Source organism: Miniopterus schreibersii (genome assembly GCF_964146895.1).
Source record: "Miniopterus schreibersii genome assembly, chromosome: 9".
Lineage (NCBI taxonomy): Eukaryota > Metazoa > Chordata > Mammalia > Chiroptera > Miniopteridae > Miniopterus > Miniopterus schreibersii.
Window position 1 is genome coordinate 59,790,265 of NC_138118.1, and position 26,293 is coordinate 59,816,557.

Genomic DNA, 26,293 nt, shown 5'->3' on the forward strand with positions numbered 1-26,293 from the left:
GTACATTCACATAAGTTTTATCTCCATACCTGTCTAATCCTGTTTCCTCCAGCCCCCCTAGGCAACCATATTTATTATCTTTATATCTTCTGTGATTTGTATGTGTGTTTATACATATTGTTCTAAAACCTGTTTTTCTTAATGTATTCTGAGGATCAAATATAATATCTCTATATAGATATTTTGCTCGTTTCTCATCCATAATTTCTTCAACCAGTCCCCTGTTGATGAGCATCTGGTTTGTCTCCAGTTTTCAGTTATCTCAAAAAATACATCAATGAATGTCCTCAAGCATATACCATTTTATATTTTTGCCACAATGCCTTTGGGATAGATTTTTAAAAGAGGGATTACTCAAGCAAAGGGCAAATGCATTTATAATTTTGCTGCATCAAAGGCATACTTTCAAACATATTAGTCTTCCCAAGAAAATGTAGGAATTTTAAAAATCTTTTTATTATAGAGAAAGAGAGAATTGTTTAACTGGCATTATATTTACCAAGAATAACTTATTAGTGGAATTTAAATGATTAAATTCATACATAGTCTCTAGTGTAATGTAAATAAACATTTTGAACAGTTAAAAAATTTTAACTTCAGTGGTCTCCAATCCATTATGTCTTAGGAAATAATGTAATAACAGGAAGACTATTAAAACCAACCTATCTATATGTAACCACAAACATATCATGCAAGTAGGGATGAATGGATAGATGGATGGATAGATAAAGAGAGATAGAATTTTTTCCCTTGAGTACATTTCTGATTTCAATAAATTTACAAGCTCTTTAATTCATTCAAAAATTTATTATTTTTTAAATGACAACAGAATTGGAAGTAAGTTAGCAGTGTCTACATAATAGCACTTGTAATATTTTTTAAACTATGGGTAAATCTACAAGTTTGTCACCTTGGGCCTAAAATATAATCCAACTTTTAAATGTAAAATAAAATGTATTTACTGGTCCTTTTTATGTTCATATGTGTTAAAAGAACATGATTATGTTGTCTGTTTTTCAGTTATTAACATCATCTGAAATCAGAAGAGCAACCCCAAGAACTGGGTGAGTCGTATTTGCTTTCTTATGCCGAGCAAGGCTTCAACCTCATAAGAAACAGTTAAATGGTAAATTAAAAATAACAGATTCACATTTGAGTAGCAGCTAGTTATGTATAAAAAGTGGACACATTTTTAAAAAAGTAACTTTGATCAATAAAAATGTGAATAAATCACTAATGATTCTTTTACTCATGTTACCATATTATTCTTCAGATATAAGGCAATAGTAGCATTCATAAGATGACATAAAAAAAAATCAGTTAAAATCCTTTCTTCTGAAGTTTCAGTCTTCTACCAGGAAAGAAAAACTTTGGCATCTTCTTACTTATTTTCTTCCTGAAGGCTAAAGTCAACAAAATAAAAAGAAACATCACATCAGCCTGTAGGATCACTATAAACCACCATTTCCAATATGTTTACAAACTGACATCTTATTTTTAATGATTATAAAGTCAGTATTACTTACTGTCCACTCAGTTAACAGCATTCTACCTTTACGACACAAGGATACAGCTAGTGTCTACTGTAACTATCCAGAATAAGCATTTTCACAAAACTTCTACCTAAAGCGCCATTTAGGTAGAAGTAGTCTAGAAATGGCAATATGCTATTAGTAAAATGGATACATAAAATATAATTTTGCTTATGAATTATTTATAAAGTTGGCTTAAAAGCTGAATAAGAAAAATTCACTACCTTTCATGCAAACGCGTTTGCAGTCCTTCATGCTAATAAAGTTATTGTCATTCCCTCCACAACCAGTGTAGGTGAAGGCCTCACAAGCATTGTGTCTTGGGTTAAAATGATAGCGAGTCACATTAGCAGAGCAGAGTCCCTCATCTCTTGGGCTGTAGCAATATGATGGACCTTTAGGAAAAAGACAGTAAAATTAGAAATGCAGTGATACCCTAATTAATAAGCTGTGGTGGTTACTGAAGTAACTGAAGAAAACATAATCCCATAGAAGCTTCTTGCTGAATCCAAATGATCATTTTAAACCATTTAAAATGTGTGCCTCAAATTTCAAGAAAGTTTACATGGTATATTTTGTTAATTCTAAATTTTGATAAACTGAATAGAATTTCTTCTGAAGCTATGTATCATTTGAACGTGTGAGGAAATGAAACCCAAACAACAGATATGGTCAGATAAAAATGGGCTGTGTTTCAAGTGATAATATATGACATGTTTTATAAACTTTCTTGTCTTGGTAGTTTTATTTTCAATGTTTTTCAGCTTTCCTTCTATTATTAATCAAGAATGTATGTGTCTAATTCCCAGATAGCCACTGGAGCATTTACATTTACACAAACAATTGAAGAAAACACCAGCAACAACCATCTCCTCATCAATTCAAGATTTTGCATATTCAACACAATATTATAGCTGTAGACTTTATCAGAGGCCATGCCAAGGTAAATTTCCCTTTTTTGAATTTATTCATCTACCTGTATGTATCTCTCTCTACTGAGCCTGGGGAAAATGCCTGTATTGTCCCTCTCTACAAATACTGAATACTGCCCATCATTTTAGAAACTGGGGGGGAAATGGGAAGGAGAGAAGCCCTGACTAGGTAGCTCAGCTGGTTAGAGCATCATCCTGATAAGCCAAGGTTGCGGGTTCAATCCCTGGTTGGGGCACATACAAGAAGCAACCAATGAATGCATAAATAAGTGGAACAACAAATCGATGTCTCTGTCTCTCTCAAATCAATAAATAAATTCAAAGTTTTTAATACAGAGGAGAGAGAGAGAGATAGCTTTATGCCCTGCAATTTGCAATTACTAAAGGATACAGAAATCTAACCAAAAACTTTAGAAAGAAATTTTCAAGCTTCACCACTTAAGTCTATATACATTCTGTTATTTCGTGTATACAGCTCAGTCCAAGCAACCTGAGGTCATGGCATTCATTAATGAATATATACTGTAATTTTATGTGCAATCGAATAGATTACAAATAGTTCTCAAGAAACAATGCAGAGGAGGAAGCAAAAACTTGAGTCATGGCTTTGTGCCTTTCCAGGACTGAGAACTTGGCAAGTCCTTACCTTCTCCTAGCTTGTACTCTTATAGGTAAGAAGGCAATAATAATGCTCCCTCAGGGCAACAGTGTGAAGATTGATAGCATATTATATATGAAATCACAACAGTGCGAACAATATGAATTTCACATCGAATTGATTTTTTCACCCTAAAAATCTTAATAAAGAAATGGCATAGAAACACCATAAAAATATTTACGTTTCCTTGGTACACAGTAGTCCCTACAAGTTGCTTCATCCGGAAACTGGTTCCCACTGCGGGGACACCCGCCAGACATGACTTTTTCACAGGTCATGGAACTTAGATTGAAGAAGTAGTCTCCTCGGGGCGTCCCACACTGCCCCTCACTGACTTCCAAACGGCACACTTTGGGAACTTCTACAAAAAGGAAAAAAGGCAATTAAAAAAATGAGGCTTCTTAGTATCACTTCCAAAACTTTACTGTACATTCAGAAACAACCGGGTGAGGGGAACGACATCATATTTAGTGCCGGGAGAGTAAATCCCCCAAAGACCGTCCATTAATCCAGTTATTTAGCTTTGTGATGTTTTGAACAGTGTCTCCAGACCTGACTGAGCCTTTATCTTTCAAATTCAGCAGAAAGACTGTTCCCCCGGGGGGTGTTCTGATTGTTCCTGCACATGAAGTGAAATAGCTTATTCACAGGAATATAGGCATCTCCCCTGGCTCAGCTCCTTGAATGGCAAAGCCCCCGCTCCGTTGCCACAGGCCTTAACAGGTATAATAAACATAATTAAAATAAAGTAGAAAACAGTATTGCCAACCTCCTCCGTCTCCCTCCTACTCACAAAGGCATGTTTGGTGATGAGGGGACAAAAGTAAGGTTATGGTTGGATAAATCACAGTTCAATAATAAAATCCACTAAGAGGATTTCAGGTCTATGGGTAACTGACATCGGAAACGGAGGTGTCAGAGCCCTAGCTTTAGAACTAATGATACATGCAGAAAGCACTCCTCTTGCTCCCAGTGCATTATACCCTTGAATTATTTTGCCCTAAGGTGACATCTTCCCCCGAGCCTGCTCAGGCGTGGAGCTGTGATGCACGCCAGGCAGGGGACAGAAAACGCGTTGCAAACTTTTGTGCGGACTTGCGACCAGGGAGCCCTGCTGGGCCTTGGAGCACATCCAGGCTAAGCCTCCGCCGCCCCGGCGGGACCCGAGCGCCCCGGGCGCCAGAACTTACTCTCGATGGCCCAGCACGCGTCCTCGCAGGCCTCGCGGCTCTCGAAGTTGTTGGCGTTGCCTTCGCAGCCCCCGTACATGAACTGGCGGCAGCTCTGCGTGTACCTGCTGTAGTAGAAGCTGGGGATCCGGGCGCGGCAGGGCCCCACGGCCGGGGGCAGGAGGCAGATCCCCGCGTTTCCTACGGGGGGGAGGGGAGGGAGGGGAGTCAGGGAGAGGGAAGGAGGGGGAACTTCCCCGGCGCGGAGGGGCCCCTTCCCTTCCCGCCGCAGGGACGCGCGCGGGGGCGGGCGCGCGGGGGGCCCCCTCGCCACCGCAGCCGGGCCGGAGGAAGCCAGACGGAAGAGGGGGTCCCGGAGGGGGCGATACCTAGCGGCTGGTGCGCGGCATTGCCCGCTGTTCCCGTCAGGAGCTGCGACAGAAGCAACAGCGCGAGGGAACAAAGAGGGTCCATGGTGACCAAGTTCGGGCGTCCCGCGCGGGACCGGGAGTCCCCAGAAAGCGCCGGGGCGGGAGGCGGGAGGCGGCGCGCAGGGTGCAGCTCGCAGGCCTGCGTGCGGGTGGGGTGTCCGCTTTATGGAGGGTGCGCGTCCTCCCGACCCGGGCGGGGCGGGGCGGGGCGGGCCTGTGGGGGGCCGGCGGGAGGCTGATTCATGCCCCGCGGGCTGGGAGCCGCGCCGGGCGCCGGGGGCGCGGGGGAGAGGGGGGAGAGGGGGGAGTTCCCCTCCGCGTGAACCTGTCCCGCGGCTCTCCCTGGCGTCCGGAAGGGTGACCGCCTGGGCCCTGTGTCAGGGATGGGAAACCGACGGGCTGGAGGGGAGACCGCGTGAGGTTCCCGCTGGAGCATCACCCGAGCGCTGCGCCTACACTTGGAAAGCACGAAGCCCACGTGTTTAAAAGGTGGAGAGAAAATGTGAAATTCATTGGGCTGAGGCTCCTTCTAACAGGCCCTTGAGTTACATTAGAAATTTAAGTGTGTGTGTATTTATTTACATTTATACATTTATACTTATGTACATACACAGCTCCATCGATGCCCACTTTACATTGAATAGAAGGCTCATAATATACCTTAAGTGTACAGTTTCAAGAATTTGTCATAACTGTGTGGACCCTTGTAATCACCACCCCAATCAAAAAAAATTAGAACATTTCCGTCACCCCGGAATGTTCAGTCATATCCTCTAACAGACAGCCCTCCCATCCTCAGGCCAGAGGCAACCACTCTTCTCATCACCATAGGTTGGTATTGCCTGTTCTCCAGTCTCTTGCAAAGAAAATCATAAAGTAAGTACTGTTCGTACTTCTTTGGCTCCATGACTGTTTTCGGGACACGCCCATTTGTTGTGTAGTTCGTTCCTTTTAAAGGCTGAGGAGCCTTCTGATTTGTGAATATACCACAGATGTCCTGTTGCTGGACATTTGTGTGGTTCCTAGTTCTGGAATATTATGAATAAAGGTGCTTCATGTGTACATACAACTTATATTACTCTTACGGGAAATATTTAGAAATATTAGAAACTGCGAAACAGTTTTCCAAAAATGATAATACAGTTTTACACCCCCATCCGGGCATGTGTAAGAGTTGTAGCTATATTTTTTCAGCAGGAACAAAATTCAAAGAGGGGGCTTTGGGGATCCTGAAGCTTGGACCAGATCAGCCCCTTCCCACACAATGTTGCTGCATATGTTAGAGTTCACTGCTCCTTGGGCATATTAGCCCGAGTCTAACTTTTTGTTTGACCCCCACCCAAGGATGCTGATTGATTTGAGAGAGGCCACACACTCCCTGCCTGGGGATCAGACCACAACCTTTTTGGTGTAGGCAACTATGCTCCAACCAACTGAGCCACCCAACTGGGGGAATCTAACTTTTTATTTATACAAAACAAATGATCTATTCTTATCTTTTACATGAAATATTAAAGATCTTTGGGGGAACATTTTAATGAGTTCTCTTGATGAATGTGCCTTCCTTTCCTAAATCTTTTCTTCTTGAGCTGTTCAATATTCTCAAGAGAATAATTATTCCTAGCTTCTTCTGAAGATATGGGAAGGAAATTACAGGATTTCTCTTCCAAGTTTCTGAAAACCCTTATGCTCACAGTAGGTTAATAGTCCAGGATATTTTGTACACGATAGCTTCTTGTGCCAGTTTTCAATTATCCTGATGTCGTGGCATAGAGTCTTATGCCTAGGAAAACTAGCCTGGTCTGTAAATACTCAGTGTCATTTATGCTGTCATATTACCAGATATCTATGGTTAAGAATGAGAGAGATACAAGGATAGATGTTCCACAACCAGCTCTCCAGGAAGAAGAATGGGGTTGGTTTGCAGTTTAGCGACTCCCACGTTGCAGATGTCCCCACTATGACCAGTTTCAGCCATCAGTTCATCAGTGGCTCCAGCACACTAGCCAATGAGACAGCCAGCTAGTTTTCGAAAGACACATTCATAAGAGAATCAAATTAGATCCTCCCGGTACCTCCCAAATATCACTAGGGGAGCAAAATTTTTACCAAACATAGAACCAGGATCATGCTCAGGAGAGAAGTTCATTCAACTTCAAACTCACCTATTTCCATTCTTCTGAATATGATTGAATGTATCTTCCAAATGGACTGAAATTAATTGGACTGATTCTGAGTCAGACTGGTCATTCAGCACTGACTATTGTCACTTCTGTTGTTTGCTCTCAGCTGCTGGCATTTTGTGATCATCTTTTGCCTCATATAAAACGAGGAATCTTTTGAATTAGGGCAGATTATTTTGGGAAATTGCATGATGTAATAGGAAGCTAGAGTTGGAAGCCAGAGAAGACCTGGATTTTATCCCTTGCTCCTTTGGACCAGTTCTATAAACTCTCTTAGCTTCCGTTTCCTTATTTGTAAAATGGATATAATAACTGTGCCTTGGAAATGTGTTTTGAGGATTAAAGGGAAAGTGCCTAGGTGCTCAAAGAGATGTGCTTCAGCTCCTCACACACAGGCACAGAACCCACCCCAATTCTCTCATGGCCCAGTTCCCGTTGTGCCTTGGCCTCAATCACAATCAGGAAACAGAGCCACAGGAACTGTGGAAGGGAAGGGGAAGGGGAAGGGGAAGGGACAGGAAAGGGCCAAATCCAGGCTTTCCACCCCTCTGTAGTGCAGAGTACACAGGTTTGAAATCCATGTCCAGAGGTATTCTAGAAATGTTAGTTTCCTTCCTTTGTTCTATGCCAAATAGGATGCATCTTTAACACCTCTGTGAGTACAAAGCAGGGACAGGAAAGAAGGAGCATTGAACAAGTGGGGTTGTTAGAAGTTTGAGATCATCCAGGCAGGTTATCATAAGGGAAATTGGTCCTCTTATTGCAAATCACTTGAGTACTTTTATATCTATGGAAAAATGTCTCCCAATATAAGGGGAAATCTCAATTTCTTGGGACTACTTTAAATTACTGAATTTCTCCTTAGGGCCATGAGCAAGGAGCCACGTGACCACCACAATCCACCTCCACAGGGATGTCATTGTACTTCTATCCCTTACACTAGTGTCTAAGCCAAAGTTTATGACATAGCTGAGGAAAGCAATTCCTTTATCTAAAGTCAACAGGAAATACAAGGCTGGAGGGAACTGGGAAGAACAGTCACCCAGACTGATTTGTCATTGCAATACCAAGTGACAGCTCGAGTGGCTGCAGCTAAACATGGAGGCCCAAAATAGTTTGGAGTTCTGTCAATTAAGGCATGGAGTTCTTGTAATTAGAGTGCTGAAAGGAACTATAAATACCACCTGTTCCAGTATTTTCACTTTACAGAGTTACAAAATTGAGACCTAGCAAGATGAAATGGCTGATCATGTTTACTTACCTTAGTTGTTGGCAAGCTGAGACTAGAACTCAAGCTCTTGAAACTCAGCCCTCTGTTCTTTCTAATATACCCAGTCCTGGGCTCTACTCTACCAAGACATTAGAGTAGAACAACAAAGACAGAATTGAAACACACAAACCCTACAGTGAGTTCAGGAGCACCTGTCAGATCCCTGCCTCTCTTCTTTCTCACCAACACCTCTACCCCGGGCGCCCCTTAACAAATGGCTATAAAGTTTATAATTCACTCCTGGAATTCCCAAGTCTTAAGCTTGTTGTTCTATGTTCTGAGAAACCCACGGGCTTGGAAGGTAACCATGAATTTAAGGAAAGGATTGAGTCAGATGGTCTTCCTCTCTGTCAGACACCTTAGAGAGGGGTGTCATGTCTTGCTCATGAGTGAGTGACGAGAATTCATTGAGCCCAGTGATTTGGAGATCCATATTAAAAAAAAAAACAGTCACTTGCTGCCTGTTAGTTTAAGCCCTGTCAAAATAAAGTCTAGAGTCCAACTGGCACCAGGGAGGTGTTTACACATCTTCTAAGAAAGCCAGCTAATCTCTCCTGAGAGATTAGGGATCATGAGGGTTTTGTTAAAGTTTAGGCAACTGCTTCACCAAGTAGGCATTTTTCTAGCCAAGTTGGGCCATGTGGGAAACGTTTGCTCTAATGCGCCCTCTGTCTTACTCAGAGTGCACTTGTGAGTGTTATTACATAATAATAAGTTCATGCCACATAAAAGGATAAGACATTCCCTATGCCTAACTTTATTATTCTCCTTCTCTCAAGGAAGAGCAAGATAAGGGAGTGTATGTGTCTCTTATATCACCCTTTCATTCACCTATTTTTTTTTTTTTTAAAAAAAAGCAGATTAAATATTTAAAATGTGGCAAACTTTGTGCTAGGTATTTGGGGTGAATAAATACATTAGGAATCTCACAGCATAATAGGGTAGACAGGTGAACATGATATAACCCAGTTGCAATATAGTGTTCTTAGTGCAATATTAAGAATACATATCTGGTTCTATGGCACCACAAAAGAGGAAATAAATAAAATTTAAGCAAGAGCTCAATTCAAAATGAAAGGCAATCCACAAAACATAGTTCACATTCCATCTTCAATACCTATGGGACACAGAGATTCATTCCTTCATCAGCTAGTTGCTTTGGTTGGGTCTTTCAGGAGCTGTGGTCCGAGCAAAACATTGCCTTCTGCAGAAGAGCAGAAGCTCTGAAACCCCTTTCTCTTCTTCCTAGATATAAGCTTCCTCAAATGTCATGCTTACTTAGGATGCTGGATCTTTTCTCTTGCCCAGGTTGTTGCATATTTAACTATGTAGGGCACCCAAAGGTCGTGACAAATTTTGGACTATTTAATCCAAGACCTTTCCTGCATAGTAGAGCCTCACCACTTACCCAGAATTCTAGCATGGGTTACCAGTCCACTGGAGAGTGGCATGTCAGGAATGGGGAAAGGAAGAGAAAATTTCCCCTAATTGCTGTATACCAGGGGGGAACCTCAATAGCAGTAACTATAATAATGGATATAATGTTTATTGAGAGTTTACACTGTATTTTGCATTTGTTAGTACATTAAATACCCCACAAGAACCACTCCGGGGAGATTCTTTATTTTCCCCACTTGCCAGTGAGGAAGCTGGAGCTCTAGATAGATATGTGGCTTGGCCAAAGCTATACAGCTAGCACAGGCCATCTGAACCCGGATTCCCCGGACTCACATGCACACACCCTTTTCTTCTACATTAGTGGGGACCAAAATCAGGCTTGTTATATACAACATATTCCCATGGCCCTAGTTTAGTTCCTGGACAGCTCTATCTCAGATTTCTTTCTCATTCAAAGACAAAGTTTATCACTGAGAACAAACAAGTAGCTACAATTCAAATATGTTGCGATAATGCTCTGAGAGACATCTGCCCAAGTTGATAATCAGATTAGAGGATTGAGAGAGTTAAATACTAAAGTCCTTATTTTCAGGGTTATATTTAGCAGAAAGTAATGGACCTTGACCTTTCCAAGTATAAAGACACCCTTTCTTGCAAAAATGCTGCCATTTGTATACTCTGCCCCAAATCTCATGTTAGTTATACATTACTTACTAACGTGTCATGAGCCCTCCAAATGTCCACTTGTTCTAGCTTTATATGGAAAAGTCTTGTGTCTTAAATTACATGAGAGGGACAGCCTGCCATTTGGGGGCAGGAAGAGGCAGGAGCTGCAGTTTGAAAGGGGCATACATCTCCTGGGACTCTCACTAATTTTTTTTTCTCTTATTGATCTATTGACTGTTAGCTGAGAGAAAAACGGAGTTGAACTGAAAGACCTGTATTAGAAGAGAGCTGAGTACACCCTCCTGGACTAGATATACCGAACCAAGCCAGAGAAGGGAGACTTGTTCCTTCTGGCCAACTGAACCTCCTGTACTCTCTCTCCTTTCTCTTACAATGCAAGTCATGCCCTGTTAGAGTCAGAGATGGACCCTTTGGCTACTCCTCTGGGTCCTTTCTCCTCAAGGGCTTCACTCCTCTCACTCCTTGGCAACATCAGCTCTGCCCCTCTTTTATTCTTCATCACCCACGTTCTAAAAGCTTCTATGTGGAGTGATCTCTCTCTCTCTGATTTTTTTCTCCATCCCAAACTTAAAGTTCATAATCGGCTCTACAGCTCTTTCCTGTTAGGGCCCCATTTCACCGCTTCCTTTTTCAGTAAAACTTATCAGAAATGTTATCTTCACTGTCTGTCTCCACTTCCCCCTCTCCCCTTTTCCACATCCCACTCCAATTAAACTTCCTATTGGGAAGTAGGACAGGAAGTGCTCCTGTCAAGGGCGACTCATCACGTTGCCACATCTTACTGGACTCTTAAAAAAAATGACACCAGCCCTAAACCAGTGACTCATTTGGTTAGAGTGTCATCCCATACACCAAAAAGTTGCGGGTTCGGTTCCTGGTCAGGGCACATATCTGGGTTGCTGGTTCGATCCCTAGTTGGGGCCCATACGGGAAACCGATCTGTGTTTCCCTCACATCAATGTCTCTCTTCTGCTCTCAAAAAATCAATTAAAAAACATATCCTTGGGTGAGGATTTATGGGAAAAAAAGACAACAAAAACAGTTTTCTCTAAAATTACCAAAGACCACATTTTCCCATCTACATTTTGTCTAGCTTCTCAGCAGTATTTAACAATTTCAAAGACTTCCTCATTACTGAAAACTTTCTCTTAATCTTTATACCGTATTCTTCTGGTTTTCCCCCACTTAGTTGACTACAATTTCATAATCAATCTCTTCCTCCTGCCCTTTAAAGGTTGGGGTGACTCTAGGCTCAGCCTTGAGAATGCTTTTCTAACTATACTCTCTTCTTATTTGATTTCAAGTACATATACATGTAAATCTTACCCATGTACATATATTTATTTGTAGTCTTAATCTCACCTCTGAATTCCAAATACTTATATCTATTTAGCATCTCTACTTGGATGTCTAATAGACATCTCAAACATTACATATCCTAATTTGACGTCTTGCTCATATACCTCAATCTTCCTCCTTTCTATATATGACATTTCTACTTAGATTCTCAAGCCAAAAACTTTGGAATCATTCTTAACACCTCCCATTCCTTCATTGCCTAATCAATAGTCCTGTCAATTCTACCTCCTAATTGCATGTTTAATCTTCCTGTATCTCTTTATATCCATGGCTACCAATGCAGTTCAACTCTATCTGTTCTTTAAGAACCATTACATTAGATTCTTGCTGAAACTCCTAGTTTCCACTTTTATTCTTCACTTAACCTCACACAACAAAGTATTTCCTACACATCAGACCATATCACGCCACCTGAGTCCTTCAACATAAAATTAAAGCCCTCCATTAGCCCCTCATTCTGTTCCTCACCACCTCGCCATGCAAGTTCACTTGCTCTGTCTCTATGTGATCTGACTCCTGCCTCCCTTACGGACCTTGTCCCATCTCTCTCCCTTGATCTTACTATACTCAAGTTACACTGTATTTTCTGTTATCCTAGAACAAAAAGCTTGCTCCCACCTCAGGCCCTTTGCATGAGCTGTTCCCTCTGCTTATCCCTTCTCCCCACATGAAATGCTCGTCTCCTGGTCTTTACTGTCTCCTTGGCAGTTGGGTCTTGGTTTTACTGGCACTACCTCTAATCAGTGTATATGATGTTGCTCCACGTCCCAGCCACACCTTATGACTTTATGGTTTCATAAACTATCTTATAGTATTTGTCATTTAAAATCATTATGCTTATTAGTTTTATTTTACTTGTCTGATCCTCTCACTATTATATAAGCTCTGTGACAGCAGGGAACTTGCCTGTCATCTTCACCATTGTACCCCAGCGCTAAGATCAAGACCTGAAAAGTAGGATCTCATATATGTCTGTGGAATGAGCAAGTTACTTATTACCACTATCCCTCTGTCTTGAACACCTAACTGGCTCAGTAGAAACAGAGAAACAGAGTTGCTCTGGGGAAGAAAGTGTTATAAAATATATTTGAATGTCGATAAGTCACCTATACCTTAAGAATAAGCTAACAGGTTAAGAGAGAATGGTATTCATGTCCTAGCATAGCAACAGATACAAAAAGCAACTGGCTTCCAAAAACCAAATATGATAAAACCTATGATCATTATGATTAGATAGGAAAAAAGCAAAACAAAAATGCAAACCACCTTTTAGGTGACAGAAAAAAAAACTCAGCTGGAAAGGATGATTTATATAGTGATGAAGTATAAACAGTAAGATGTGAGAAAGCTGATTTCATTTGCTGCTGCAACCCCCTAGCAATCAAAAGAGTGCCTGGCCCATGGTAGATACTCAACAAATATTTGCTGAATGAATACATACTTGTTATCTGCTATCATTTCACTGGCCCAGATAGAAAGACAGGATAGAGTAGATACATGATATAAAGTGTTAGAGGCATTGCATGCAGGTGTTTCGCACCGTGTCTGGCACACGGGACATGATCAAAAGTTGTTACTTAATATCGCCTCATTTAATGCCCATTACCGCACACTCACTCCCTTTGTTCGTTTCTCTTCTTCCCAGCGTTAGAATCCTCCCGCATCGAATCCTTTGTTTTCTTCCTGTTTACACTCATTGTCCTCATTTGTTCCTGTGACTCTCTCCCCAGCTCCGGCCTCTCCCTAAAGTCCACACCACACATTCAGATGAGTGTTTAACAGGCATCTCAAACTTGAGATCCCCCTTCTCAGTCTTCCCAATCTCAGGAAATAGCACATTCCTTCTTCCACTTGTTCGAGCTCAAACCATTGGCATTATCTTGACTTTTCCCTTTTTTTTTTCATTCTGCATCTGAACTCTCAGAGCATCCTATTATCTCTACCTTCAAAACACATTTAGGCCCGGCCGGGCATGGCTCAGCGGTTGAGCATCGGCCTAGGATCCAGGTGATCGGGGTTCAATCCCCAGTCGGGGGCATGCAGGAGGCAGCCGATTAATGACTCTCTCATCATTGATGTTTCTCTCTCTCTCTCTCCCTCTCCCTTCCTCTCTCTGAAATCAATAAAGATATATTTTTTTTAAAAATTTAGAATCTCAGCACCTCTTCCACCCCCCTTCCCCTCCTGTTACCCTGCTGTTGGTCACCATTGTGTCTCATCTTAATTATCTAAATTGCTTCTTCTCTGTGTTCACCCTCCACCCCTGCCCTCCATGGTCTACTCTTTAAATAGCTGCCAGAGTAATGCCCCTAAAATACATGAGTCTCTTTATAGAGATAACTGCACCCTGTGACTCAAAACCCTCCAACATCCCCTAAGTCACTCAGAGTAAAGCTAAAGTCTTTACCATGGCCGGCAAGACCTCCACGATCACTGGTATCATGTACTGCTTTCCTCACTTCACTCCTCATAGTCATGCTGGCTCTCTCCCTTTGCACTTACTGTCTTCTGGAACAATCTCTTAGTTACAGGCATGGCCCAGTCCTTCCTCGCATTCAGGCCTTCACTCAGTAACATTGTCTCAGAGAAGCCTCCTCTGGCCACCCTGGCAGTAATTATAACACTTCTCTCAACATTTTCTTATCCCATTTCGTCCCTGCTTTTTTTTTTTTTTTTTAGTGCTTATCACGACCTGCTCCATGGTATGTTTTATTCTTTTATCTTGTTCACTGTTTTGGCTTCCTCATGAAAATGTAAGTTCCTTGGGCACAAACTTTTCTGATCTTTTTCTCTGCTTTACCCTCGAGCATCTATCTGGAATAGTGCCTGGCACATAAGGGCACTTAGTAAATATTTGTTGAATGATTGAATAAAATGTGAGCTATTGTTTTTCTTATAGTACCAAGTACAATGTTAGAATGAAAAAAATAATACGAGATAAGAAAACTTATACCCATCTGATCACAAGTTTATTGTACATGACACAGTGGATTTGTATCTGAAAAAATATGTCAAAGTGAATGTTCATAACTCAAAACATTTTTTAAAATTTATCTTTATTGTTGAAAGTATTACAGATGTCCCCTTTATTTTCTCTATTGACCTCCTCCATCCGTACCCCCTCCCCATACCTTCCCCACACTATTGTCTGTGTCTGTGGGTTATGCATATATGCAGATAAGTTCTTTAGTTAATCTCTTCCCACCCCACCCTCCGCCTTCCCTCTGTGATTCAATATTTAAAGTATACTGACAACGTTTCTATGTCAAAGAATCTGTGATTGACCTCTGTATAAAACAAAGGACTTCAAAAAATAATTTGGATAATTTTTCCCTAATACAGCCCTTATAAATTAAATATTTGTCAAGTTTTCTTACTTCAAAATGTGCTGATCTATAATGTGTAAAAGCAGAAAACAGGTAGCCTTTGAACTTCACACTAGCCCATTTTAGTTCTAAAATAAATTAGCAAGAAGCCCAATGGAAACTCTGAACGATGTTGGTGGGACACTTAATCTACTGTACATAGTTCTATTCTCCCAACATCCCCTCACCCACATCCACAAAAACCAGTTAAAACCATAAACTAAAAGTCCCCTCTAGGGAGCAGTATTGCGTCCATTGAGAACCACTTCTCCAAGGATAGGGTAGGACTGTGAGGTGCGCCCTCCGCCTCCTCTTCTGGTTTGGACCTACCTCAGCTCCTCTAATGGTAGGATGGAGCAAGAGGCAAAAGGCAAATGTCTTCTACTTGATGAGCGTATGTTTCTCCCCTGGGTTGGCTGTAACTGCTACCTTAGCTTGTTGGTCTCTAAGTTTTCAGTCTTCCTCTTATATTCTGGTAAAGGTGGGGTTGGGATGCTTGGTAATAGGGCCAGTAATCTGATCCAGCTCCACTAGGATCTCCATGGAGAGGTGGCTCGGCCTGGAAAGCGTAGAATATAAGCAGCCTAAGTAGCAGGGTAGGAATGGGGGGTGGGAGGTAGTGAACTCTGCTTGTTTTTCTATGTCATTGTGGAGTGTAAAAAGACACATCTCTTTTACACTAGTTTAAAGAAGAGTGGCTGAGAGAAATATGAGGGAGTAGAAAACGCCCCAGGCCAGAAAACAAATACCTAAGTTATAGCAGCAGCTCTATTGCCACCCAGTTGTGTGATTTTGGATATTTCAATTCTCTAGACAACCTTTGATTCATCCAGAAAATGGGATCGAGGGTAAATTAGAGGATGTCATATCTGAATTCTTTAAACCCTTGAACTTAATACAACCCTGAGCGTTTGGACCCTCCTCTGTGTGCCTGAGTGTCCTTGGGGAAAGTGAGTTTCGATTCTCATTCTTTAAACTGTTTCATACGAGACCTGTGACAATGAATTTGGCAAGTGTTCCTGAATCTAAGATTCAAGTGCATTTTATTTAAAATATTATTAAACATGGTGAATCACTGCATTTTAGGGTTAGGAAATCATTTGTAAAAAAAAAAAGGAAAGAAAGAAATCATTTGTTAATCAAGTGATGTTAGATACCTTACACCTTTCTCTATGTCTAGGTGAACATGTGACATTGCGGGTGATTTATCAACACTTCGTGATTCTTTTCTGTATAGCAAACAATATACAGAGCAGTAGGCAGTAGTGAGGACATGAATGTTGTGAAAGAGGTGCATGCTCTGGTAAAGGTCTTACAGATCCATAGTGTTTTAGATTCCTTAGGAGCAGAGTCAGGATGGACCCTTGTCCAAGTGAGTCATGGAGGGCGAGCGCTCAGGAGGAACATCTGAAGGAAGGAGGGAAGCAGGATAAAGCAGGGTCAGTTACGCAGATGTGGGGGTTCAGAAGTCCAGCTTCCTCCTGAGCCCATGGGGAGCGCTGGAAGGTTCTCAATTACATCAAGGTTTTTCAGCCCAGAGGAAAGTTGTTTGGGCTTTTAGGACCCCACTTCAGCCAGCCATTTGCTACAGGTCACCTTCAGGGGCCAGCTGGGGACCTAATCTCCCGGACATCACCGGTTGAAGTGGTTCCCATGAGCCAAGGACAAACCTATGCCGATGGTTTGCCCTTGGCGGTCAAAACCCACATCTGCCGGGAAGATGAATACCCAGCCTGGAAAGGAGAATCTGGGTAGGGCACCGAGAGCATCTCCTGCACATGGTATTAGAAGGAGCCACTTCATGTCTCCATGCTGTCCTTTAAGAGCATTTATAAAGCCACCTGTCAGTAAGTGACATGTAAGACAGTGCAGTCTGAACGTCTAGAGGCACAGAGTGATGCAGCCAATGTGTGCTGAACGCTTGCTCTGTGCTACATACTGTTACGCAACCTGTATTCCTCTCAAGAAATCTACAATGTCAGTAACATTACTGCTTCTGCTTCCCAGTAAACCGAGGCACAGAGAGGTTAAGTAACTTAGTCAGGGCACACAGCAAATGCTCATGCATGATCATTTCATTGGTAGTAATATAGCAGGCCTTCTCTGGAACAGAGAAAATGAAATTCTAAGCCCTACTTCAGATCAAAGGTTGAATTTGGGCTTACATTTTAACACGTCCCTGAAGTGATCCTTATACTGAAGTGCCAGAGCCATTGTCAAGTGAAACAGGTTTTCCACATTGGAGAAAAGTAACGGAAAGGACAATATCAACAGGTAAAAGTGATGAGCAGAAATAAATGTGCTGGTGAATTTTTGTAGATAGTTTGAAGGGAGTGAGAAGGAAGGCCAGAATAAAATTGAGAATGGGCTCTCAATTACCAAACAATAATTACACAAGAAAAATAACCTTCTTGTCATCACATTGCTTCTTAAAATAAAAACGAAATAGCAGAAGCAAAAACTATAGGGAACACTGGCCTTGGGTACCCATGGAGTGTTCTGTTCTGTTTCTGTGCTGGCCTCTGTATGCATTTATCCCCCAAAATATACTAAACTGCCTGTTTCCCAGAGAAGAACTGGATATTATAAAATTGGAAGGGAAATAATATTTCCTCAAAGGTCTTGGAAATAAAAACACTATATAAATATAAGGAAATAAGTTAATTGCTGATATATGATTAGTAGAGTGTTTTTATGTGGATGTATAAGTTGTTCTCTGAAATAGCATGTGACCTATCACATGAAAATGTGTTATAAAAATTGGACCGCAGAGGCAAAAGAGAAAAAAGTAGAGATGATAAGCATGATGGCACTTGGCTATAATGAAATGTTTTCCAGGCAACTTCATATGGGTACCACCAAGCTACTGTGCCACCTTTCCCAGTGCCCCCTGATCTAATTAAGAAGGGATTGCTGGAGAGTGCAAAACAGAAAGCCCATTCTTTTATAATGATATTGGTAGGTCAGACTCACTGGGCCCCCTGTATCCTGCCACATTAGCTCATCACTGCTGTCCAACTCACTGGGACAGTTATACACAAATTCCAGGTATTGTTTGGAAAAACACTTTGAAGTAAGATGCTAATTATTTTTCATTAACTAAGTGGTTTGTTTGCTTTATTTTCATTTGATTGGTGCATATTTCAATCTAATATTTATAAAGAACTTATAATGATATTTTTTATATGGTTCTCTGTGAAAACCAGATTAAATACTCTAGCAATTTGAGGGATTAATAGGCAGTCCTCAAAGTGACTTTCAAAGGACGTAAATGGCATAAATCATATAGTGGAGGCTCTGGAACTGGAGATGAGGGTTGGAAATCCAAATTTTTACACTGTGAAATGAGAAAGAAAAGAAAAGAGTGAAAGAAGGAGGAGCTTTGGGTATTTAAGGTTACCTACTGACTGCACTGACCTCCCCGTGCCAACCTACTAGCAGGCGTTCAGAGTCTAGTGCTTGGTCTAATCACATTAGTGATGATTATAAAGAAGCTTTAAAATCCCAAGGCAAGTAGTGTTCAGTGCTACGATTGCTCAGAGAGCATTCATGAGAAACTGATTATCACAGAAAGCTCAACACACAAAGAAAGAGACAGCTCACTCAGTAAGTTAAGAGCTGAGGGGAGGGTTGGCTAACACTGACTTGGAGCAAGTTCAGCTCTTCAGTTGTATGAACTAACTCTCTACCTTTTAGCAAGCGAAAGATGCCCGTGATCAATATAGAAGATCTGACAGAAAAAGACAAATTGAAGATGGAAGTGGACCAGCTCAAGAAAGAAGTGACACTGGAAAGAATGCTGGTAAGCTGCTGTTTTCTCTTGAATTCTGTTTTAAACCAGAGATACTGCAGGATTGGCCAGATTTAGAACCATCTAAGGGGTGTAGAATTTGCTACCACCAAATATGCCTCTTTGGCATAAAGGTTATTCCTGTGCTTTGCCTGGGAAGCTCATAAATGGCCCACAGCCCCACCCCTCCCACCCATCTTTCATTTGTCTTCAGATGGAAATGGAATTTAAGGAAGTGTGTTGGGCCATTTGGGGAAGTTACTCCGTTTTCCTGGGTATGTCCCATGTTTACAGAAGGTATACATGTTGTTAAACTCCTGTTTGTCTTTTTCCTGTTAATCTGATTTTTTATTACAAGGGGTTCTGAGCCAAAGGTAGAGGGAAAATTATTTTTTCAGCCCCACACCATTCATTGGTGAGGCTCAATGGAGTTAAAAATAAATTGTGCAGGTAAAAATTTATCAGAGATGAAAAAATTAATAATCACAATTATCTCTTGACTTAGATTCTTTTTTTTATAAATTTTTTAAAAAATTATATCTTTATTGATTTCAGAGAGAGGAAGGGAGAGAGAGAAATAGAAACATCAATAATGAGTCATCATTGATCCGCTGCCTCTTGTACGCCCCCGACTGGGGATGGAGCCCGAAACCCGGGCATGTGCCCTGACCGGGAATCGAACCCCGATCTCCTGGGTCCTAGGTCGATGCTCAACCACTGGGCCACGCCGGCTGGGCTCTTGATTTAAATTCTAAATCAAAGAATTGGCACTATTTCCCATGGGCCAAATCCAGCCGTTGCCTGTTTTTGTATGACCACTGAGTTAAAAATGTTTTTACATTTTTAGAGCTTGTTTAAAAGAAAATAAAAAAAGAAAAGAATATGAGACAGAGACCATATTGCAGCTAAGCAATAAAATAAAGCAATGCATATTGGCCTTTTGTTTTTATCTTTCTAAATTGATAAGCTTCTTTTTATTTGATGCAATACTTTGATATTGTTCAAATACTTTAGCTAAGACCTCCTCTGCTCTAGCACTGTCATGGCCAGTAATGAATGAGTATGTTCTATTCCTTCTTTGGAAATATAAACTTGTTCAAGCACAAGAACTCTCAGGTTCCTCCCCAAAACATCTGACAGGTCTTGGAAATGGTTGCCAAGAATTCTCTGCCATTAAATGAGAATAAATGGCAAAGGCATAAAAGTTTCCGTCAAACAAGCAGAGACCAAAGCTTGGAAATGTAGATATGTATTTTAGATTTGTTTATTTTAGGAAAGTTAGAAGAGTCAAAAATTCCTTCACAAGTGATAGTGATAAAAGTATATAAATAACTCATTTTATCAGGCCAAAGTGAAAAAAGGAGTGTATTATCTTCATACTTTGCTCAAAGCTGTTACTCCCCATAAAAATAGGAATTTTGGCTTCTCTAATGTTTACAATTGTCTCAATCTTCCCTGTTGCCCTTTCCATATATGCAAAACATATTTTGCTGTAAAGATCAAATTATATCTATAAACAGCATAAAAGCTTGGAACACACACCAAAAATTTCAAATCCTTATCTTTATAATTTCGGGAATATAAGCGAAATAAGCCGGGCAGAGAAAGACAAACATCATATGATCTCACTTATATGTGGAATCTAAAGAACTTAAAAAACTGATGAACAGAATAGATTCAATGACATGGAAGCATAGATGAGACTGACGAATGTCAGAGGGATGGAGGGGGGCGGGTGGGTGGAGGGGGAGAGAGTAACCAAAGAATTTATGTGCATATATGCACAACCCAAGGACACGGACAATGGTGGGGAGAGGGACTGGGGAGGGGGAGGGGATGGGGTGCAGTGGGGCATTGGGGAGAAAAAGGGACATCTGTAATATTTTGAACAAAAATAAATAAAATAAAATTATATATATGTATATATATATATAAATAATTTTGGAGGAAAGGAAAGCTATATTTTCTTTTTTACGTGAAACATCGACAAGCTGTTTATTATTTATATACTCTGGATTGTGGCTTTGTAGTCAATTTGGCTGTCTTCATATTTATCATTCTCCCGTAGCAAGTTCACCTAGGAATTTTTACTTTGAGTAAACATTACATACATTGCCATCTGTCAGGTTTTGGGTTCCTTTTTCTATTATTCAACGTCTCCTTGCTCTTAGAAGTCAAAGTCATTTAATCTTAGACTACCAAAACTACACACACACACACACACACACACACACACACACACACCACAGAACTTCTGGGTCCTGAACCCACAGCTCCGACACAGGGTGACACGGCATCATTACCATACAGCTAAGTGGGTAGGCTCTGGAACCATATCTCTGGTTCAGCTTTCTCCCTGTGTAACACTCCCCTAAGTTACCTAACTTACCTGTGCCTCTGTTTCTTCTTCTGTAAAATGGGTATAGTAACAACATCAAATGCAGACAGTAATTGGGAGGAATAAGTGGGATAATATATACAAAGCTCTGAGTGCAATGCCTAGTATGTAGCAAGTACTTTCTACCATTATGACTTTTAAAATTACTGTTAATATTTATGAACCAGGCTGGCCCATAATATGCCTCAATCTATTTTGTGGTCAAGGTTGTAGTAATATCAGAGTAAGACAACTCTGCATCCAGTTTCTAAGCTGACAGATTTGCAATGATTAAGATAATCTTTGGAGTAATAGCTAAAAATAGCTACAGCTTGAGTATCTTTGTATGCCAGGCACTTAATGCAGCCAGTGTTGCTCTTGCTGTTTCATAGATGAAGTATCTAAATCTGGACTAAGATACCTAGCTGGCCAGTGGGCAGAGCCACAATTCAAACCTGGAGTGGCCTGAATCCAATGTTGATGCTTTCCGCCATACCATTCACCCTGAATTAAGCCACATATGCTGATAAAAAGCCTCACTGAGATCACTTTAAACACATACAGTCACCTAGGACTTTAGGTAGTTCATTGCTCTTTGTCCTGAGATACTAGCCAGACACAGTCAAACTCCTACATTAGGACAGCAATTTAAACCTCTGTCCTGACTTCTGGTTGGGGCCAAAGAACTGGTGCTTGGAGGAGGAAAGAGCGAATTTAAATCTCAGTTTTGAATTTTGAGGAAGGAAACAAGTGAACCTAAATGACTGTATATTTCAAAAGTGTTTACAAAGTCCACGTTTCATCCTATGAAGGAGCCACCTAACTGATGCCTTGCCCCAGTTAGAAATGATTTGTTCTAATATGTAAATAATGAGTTTACATATTATTTAACAGAGTTGTAATCTTATGACTAATGTTGTTTGGAATTTGCATTCGAAATTGGCATAAAGATTTTATTAAAAAACAAAACAATAAATTGGTTATATAACTTATGGAATGGCCACCTGATGGATTGCCAAAAAAAGTTTTTGTGTGCTAATTGTTAATGTTATGAATGATATATTAAGTGAAAATAAACCAAGTTTAAAGTTTAGAAGTATGAATACTTTGTTCCCATGTGTGCCTTTCAATGTACACACACACACACTTATATGTATATATGTACAGAACATTGCCTCTCTCTAAAAGGTTAACTGGTACATTAGCAGGCTCTGGCTGAGTGCATTAAAATACTAAAGGCTGATTCTTCACGGAGTTATTGCTATAATGGTGCAGATGAGTGAGAAGCGAGCTCATAAACAAAACAAAGGATTCGGTTCAGTGAATATTTATTTACTGGGCACCAAATAAACGCAGGCTCTCTTCTGCATGCCTGGGATGCATGTGAATGAATCAGACAAAGGCCGCTGACCCCTTGGAGCTCACCTTCAAGTACACTATCATGATCGATCATTGTAGATAGCTTTAAAATGATATTATATGTATACTTCTGAGATTCCAGCAGTGGTGATAAGCCTGGAATTTCACAATTATTCGTTCCCTCCCACCTTTGCAGGCCACATTTTTTGGAAGGAGGAAAAACATGTCATTAATGTTCCCTCTGGTGACATTCTTGCCTTGTGTTGCCAGCTGTGTCCTGATCCCTGTGTCTGCTGGGAACCCTTAGCTGGAGTGTGGCCAGCTGCTTGTCCTTTGCCAGGAGATATCCAGGGGGACGGGGGAGGGAGCTGCTATTTCCCCTTCTCTCCTAAAAAAGCACATAAGCGTGGGCAGAAAGCAGAATCCCATTAGAAAGGTAGCACACAAAGAAATTAGTATAATAAATACATTCTTGCGCTCTGCGGTGCTGTATATTAAACCAAACGAGTCGTCTCTTTCTCCTTTCCTTTCAGGTATCCAGGTGCTGCGAAGAGGTCAGGGATTATGTTGAAGCAAGGTCCGGGGAGGATCCGCTAGTAAAGGGCATCCCAGAAGACAAAAACCCCTTCAAGGAGCTCAAAGGAGGCTGCGTGATCTCATAAAAACAAAACAGACGTCCTTGCAACATCTTGAGCTTCAATGACAATATGAATTTTTGGTCATGTATAATACTATTATTAAGCATGTACATTAATTTTTCAATTTATAAATGTCAACTTTTAATTTCCAATGTAAACGACCCCTTTCTTGAGCAGCGGTTACTGTGCTTTGTGAATGGGCCTGTATTACGTTGGCTGCCCACGTGTAGTTAATGGTTTATGTCCCTTCACTTCCCTGTCAACAGTCATTGTATTGCACCTGGAGATGTCACGCTTAGACTTCTGTTTTTCCCAGCCTTTCTCTTGCTTACTGATTTAGGAAGCCTGTTCTTTTGATTCATGCAACTGACCTTTGCAGAACGTGTGCTGTGAAGATTTTTGTTGTTGATGTTTTGTTTTCTGTTTCTCTCTCTCTCTCTCTCTCTCTCCACCCCCGGTCAGCAGTAGTGGTTTCCACATAGCCTCTTCCTACATTCCAACCAGTTCTAGTTGTCCCCGGTGATGTGACATTTTCCCAGAATGGACTGAGCGTTCAGTCTATGGTCACGGAGCACAGTAGGTTTAACCAGCACCAGGATGAAGAATGCGAGAAGCCAGAGAGCTCTGGCTCTGGCACTCTACTGCCTAACTGACTTTGGATAAATTCTTTAATCTTTCTGAATCTCAGTTTCTTCTAGTGTAGGATCAGGATAATCATGGTGCTATCCCCTTTTTCACTGGGATTAACTATTGTACTAGGGTGACTATAGCACTTAGCATATTGGGCACATAGTAAGGCCCAGTAAGTATTAGTATTATTACTGGGAAAGGAATTAGACAAAAATGCCTAGAATCCTTTAATAATACACACGCTATTCCATCCCATCCCCGTGATGTCTTTCCTGCGTCAGTGTAAAGGCAAGATGATTGAAAAATAGCCATCGTCAGCATTACCCTGCTCTTCGGTTTCCTCCTGGCACCGTAGTGAGTTTGCCGACACCGGATTTGTGCTAATGACCAACGCCTCTGCTTCTGTAACAAATGACAAGTGTTCATGGCCCCCCTGGGAAACTGTTTTTGTTGTGAGTGTTCCCTTGTTACTCTCTCACATTTACAGTGCTATTTTTGAATATCTGTGATCAGAAATGCTAATTTATTATCATCCGTTGAGAAAGATAAGAATTCTTAGTCTTTGGCCTGGAAGGGAATCTAAAGGTCTGCTGTCCCGAGTTTGGCTCCCAGCACAGTGCACGCCCACTCTGGGTGTAGTAAATGCTCAACAAAGACCTAATACTCTTGTCCAAGCCTTTCATTTTGGAATGAAGAAAACCAAGGCTTAGCGAAGTGAACTGGTAAATCTTGCAGGTCCAGACTCTAGATTTCTGGCTAAATGGTTAGCAACACACTCTACCACATGTCAAACATGCTTTGGGTATTAAAGATTTCCAGGATATGCTACTGGAGTCTCATCTCTTTTTCTTTAGGAAAAGTTCTTTTCCCCGTGTTTAAAATTCCAAAAACCCTCTCCCACCCCCTCCCCCAGGACTTCCTCTCTCCCTTTCCCACTCTATTTTCCTCCATAGCACCCGTCACCATCTAGCTTACTATAGATTTTATTCATTTGTTTGTTTAATTGTGGCCTGTGTCTAGGGGTTTTCCATGTACAATTTAGTGTTCCATATCTTTTTTTCTGATTAAAAAAAGAAAAAGTCTTAGCTATGGAATTTAGTAACATATATACTCCTAACGAACACCTCTAGCTTTCATTCTGGAGCCAGACAATTCTAAATTAAAACCCTGGCTCATCCACTTTCTAGTTGAGGGCTTTGGACAAGTCACCTCAGCTCTTTGAGCCTCAGTTGTTGTTTTTTCACATATAAAATGGGGGAGTAGGACAAACTGTTATATGGATATTCAGAATCACGAGATCAGAGATAAGCATATAGGAGAAAACCTAATAAATGTCCTCTTTTATTACAAACCCTGTACACTTCCTGTTGTCAACAAGCTTAAATATTAAATAACCCCTAGCATGACTCTTCATCTTCCCATCTTCTAGAACTGAATCATACTACTCTTTCTACCTGAAATGTTCCTCCACTCCATCTCATTGCAACCTTTGAAATCCTGTATTTGGAGGCTTAATAAAAATGATGTCCTCTGTCCCTCACTCCATCCCAAGAGGATTGTATATCCCGTAAAGTCATTTAACATTACTTTGCTTTCTCTTATTATAATGTGTATGGTTGTCTTACTTCCAATAGTATATTGTAAATTTCCTAAGCTGGAAGTTCCGTTCATCTGCTGTACCAACTAATAAATTGTCTCTACAATTTAATTGACTTAATAAGTGTTTAATTCAATTAAGTGTTTGATTCCATTAAAAAGCGGATAATTCAAAATTCTTATTGGCTTATTCATTAAATCAACAATAAGGTAAAATTCCTGTTGCTTCAATATACTGATTTATCAGCAGAATTTTCAATATGATAAAAATCATAGGAAGGAAGTGTAGAGAAAGATGGTCCAGGAAGAAGGAAATGAAATCATGACCGTCCCACAGCGCACACAGCTGTACAAGAGGCAGTGAGTGATTCTTTTTTTCCCCAAATGTTGTTTCAGGGACATGGGTTACTAGGTTCAATGGAATGAGGTAGAACTAAAGGGAAACAAAAAATACTCCAGGCACAGCCTTAGCATTTGGCTGTTCAACAAAACTTCCTGACATCACTAGTGAGAATGGGTAAAGTATACATACACTATCCTCTGAGATACACGCACTTTCAGGGTGTTTTGTACACGTAGGTGAGTTTAAGGTTCAGTAAGAAAAAAACTTCACTGTTATTTTCATTTGGATTGATTGATATTAGCAGCATTTTAAAATAAGGCTAATAGCAAACTTAAGAATATATTAACATGAGGGCAACAATAAACTGAGCAATGAGAATGACCGATTACATGCAATGAAAATGAAAGTCTTATATGAACATAATTGATAAAAGAAATCATTTTGATATCATGAAGTATTAGTTGTTGAGGTAACCGGAGCATGAGACACCTGTCGTCCTGTGACTTCCCATTGTATCCACCTCAAAAAGGAGTCTCATGCACCCAGTTACGTGGAATGGGTCAGTCCTGAAAGTGT

General features: G+C 40.8%; 2 protein-coding genes across 2 annotated transcripts; one reads left to right on the forward strand and one right to left on the reverse strand.

Annotated features, from left to right (window-relative positions):
* Positions 1-787: 787 nt before the first annotated feature.
* On the reverse strand, positions 788-5,156 carry TFPI2 (tissue factor pathway inhibitor 2). Its single transcript, XM_081148121.1, has 5 exons — positions 4,681-5,156; positions 4,313-4,492; positions 3,304-3,483; positions 1,757-1,927; positions 788-1,403 (listed from the first exon to the last, which is right to left on the reverse strand). The coding sequence occupies exons 1-5, from the start codon at positions 4,763-4,765 to the stop codon at positions 1,321-1,323; spliced, it is 699 nt and encodes a 232-aa protein (XP_081004247.1). The 5' UTR covers positions 4,766-5,156; the 3' UTR covers positions 788-1,320.
* Positions 2,342-25,546, forward strand: GNGT1 (G protein subunit gamma transducin 1). The gene is made up of 3 exons (XM_081148122.1): positions 2,342-2,475; positions 18,681-18,786; positions 23,044-25,546. Exons 1-3 carry the CDS (start codon positions 2,468-2,470, stop codon positions 23,170-23,172), a joined length of 243 nt encoding a protein of 80 aa, XP_081004248.1. The 5' UTR covers positions 2,342-2,467; the 3' UTR covers positions 23,173-25,546.
* Positions 25,547-26,293: the final 747 nt, after the last annotated feature.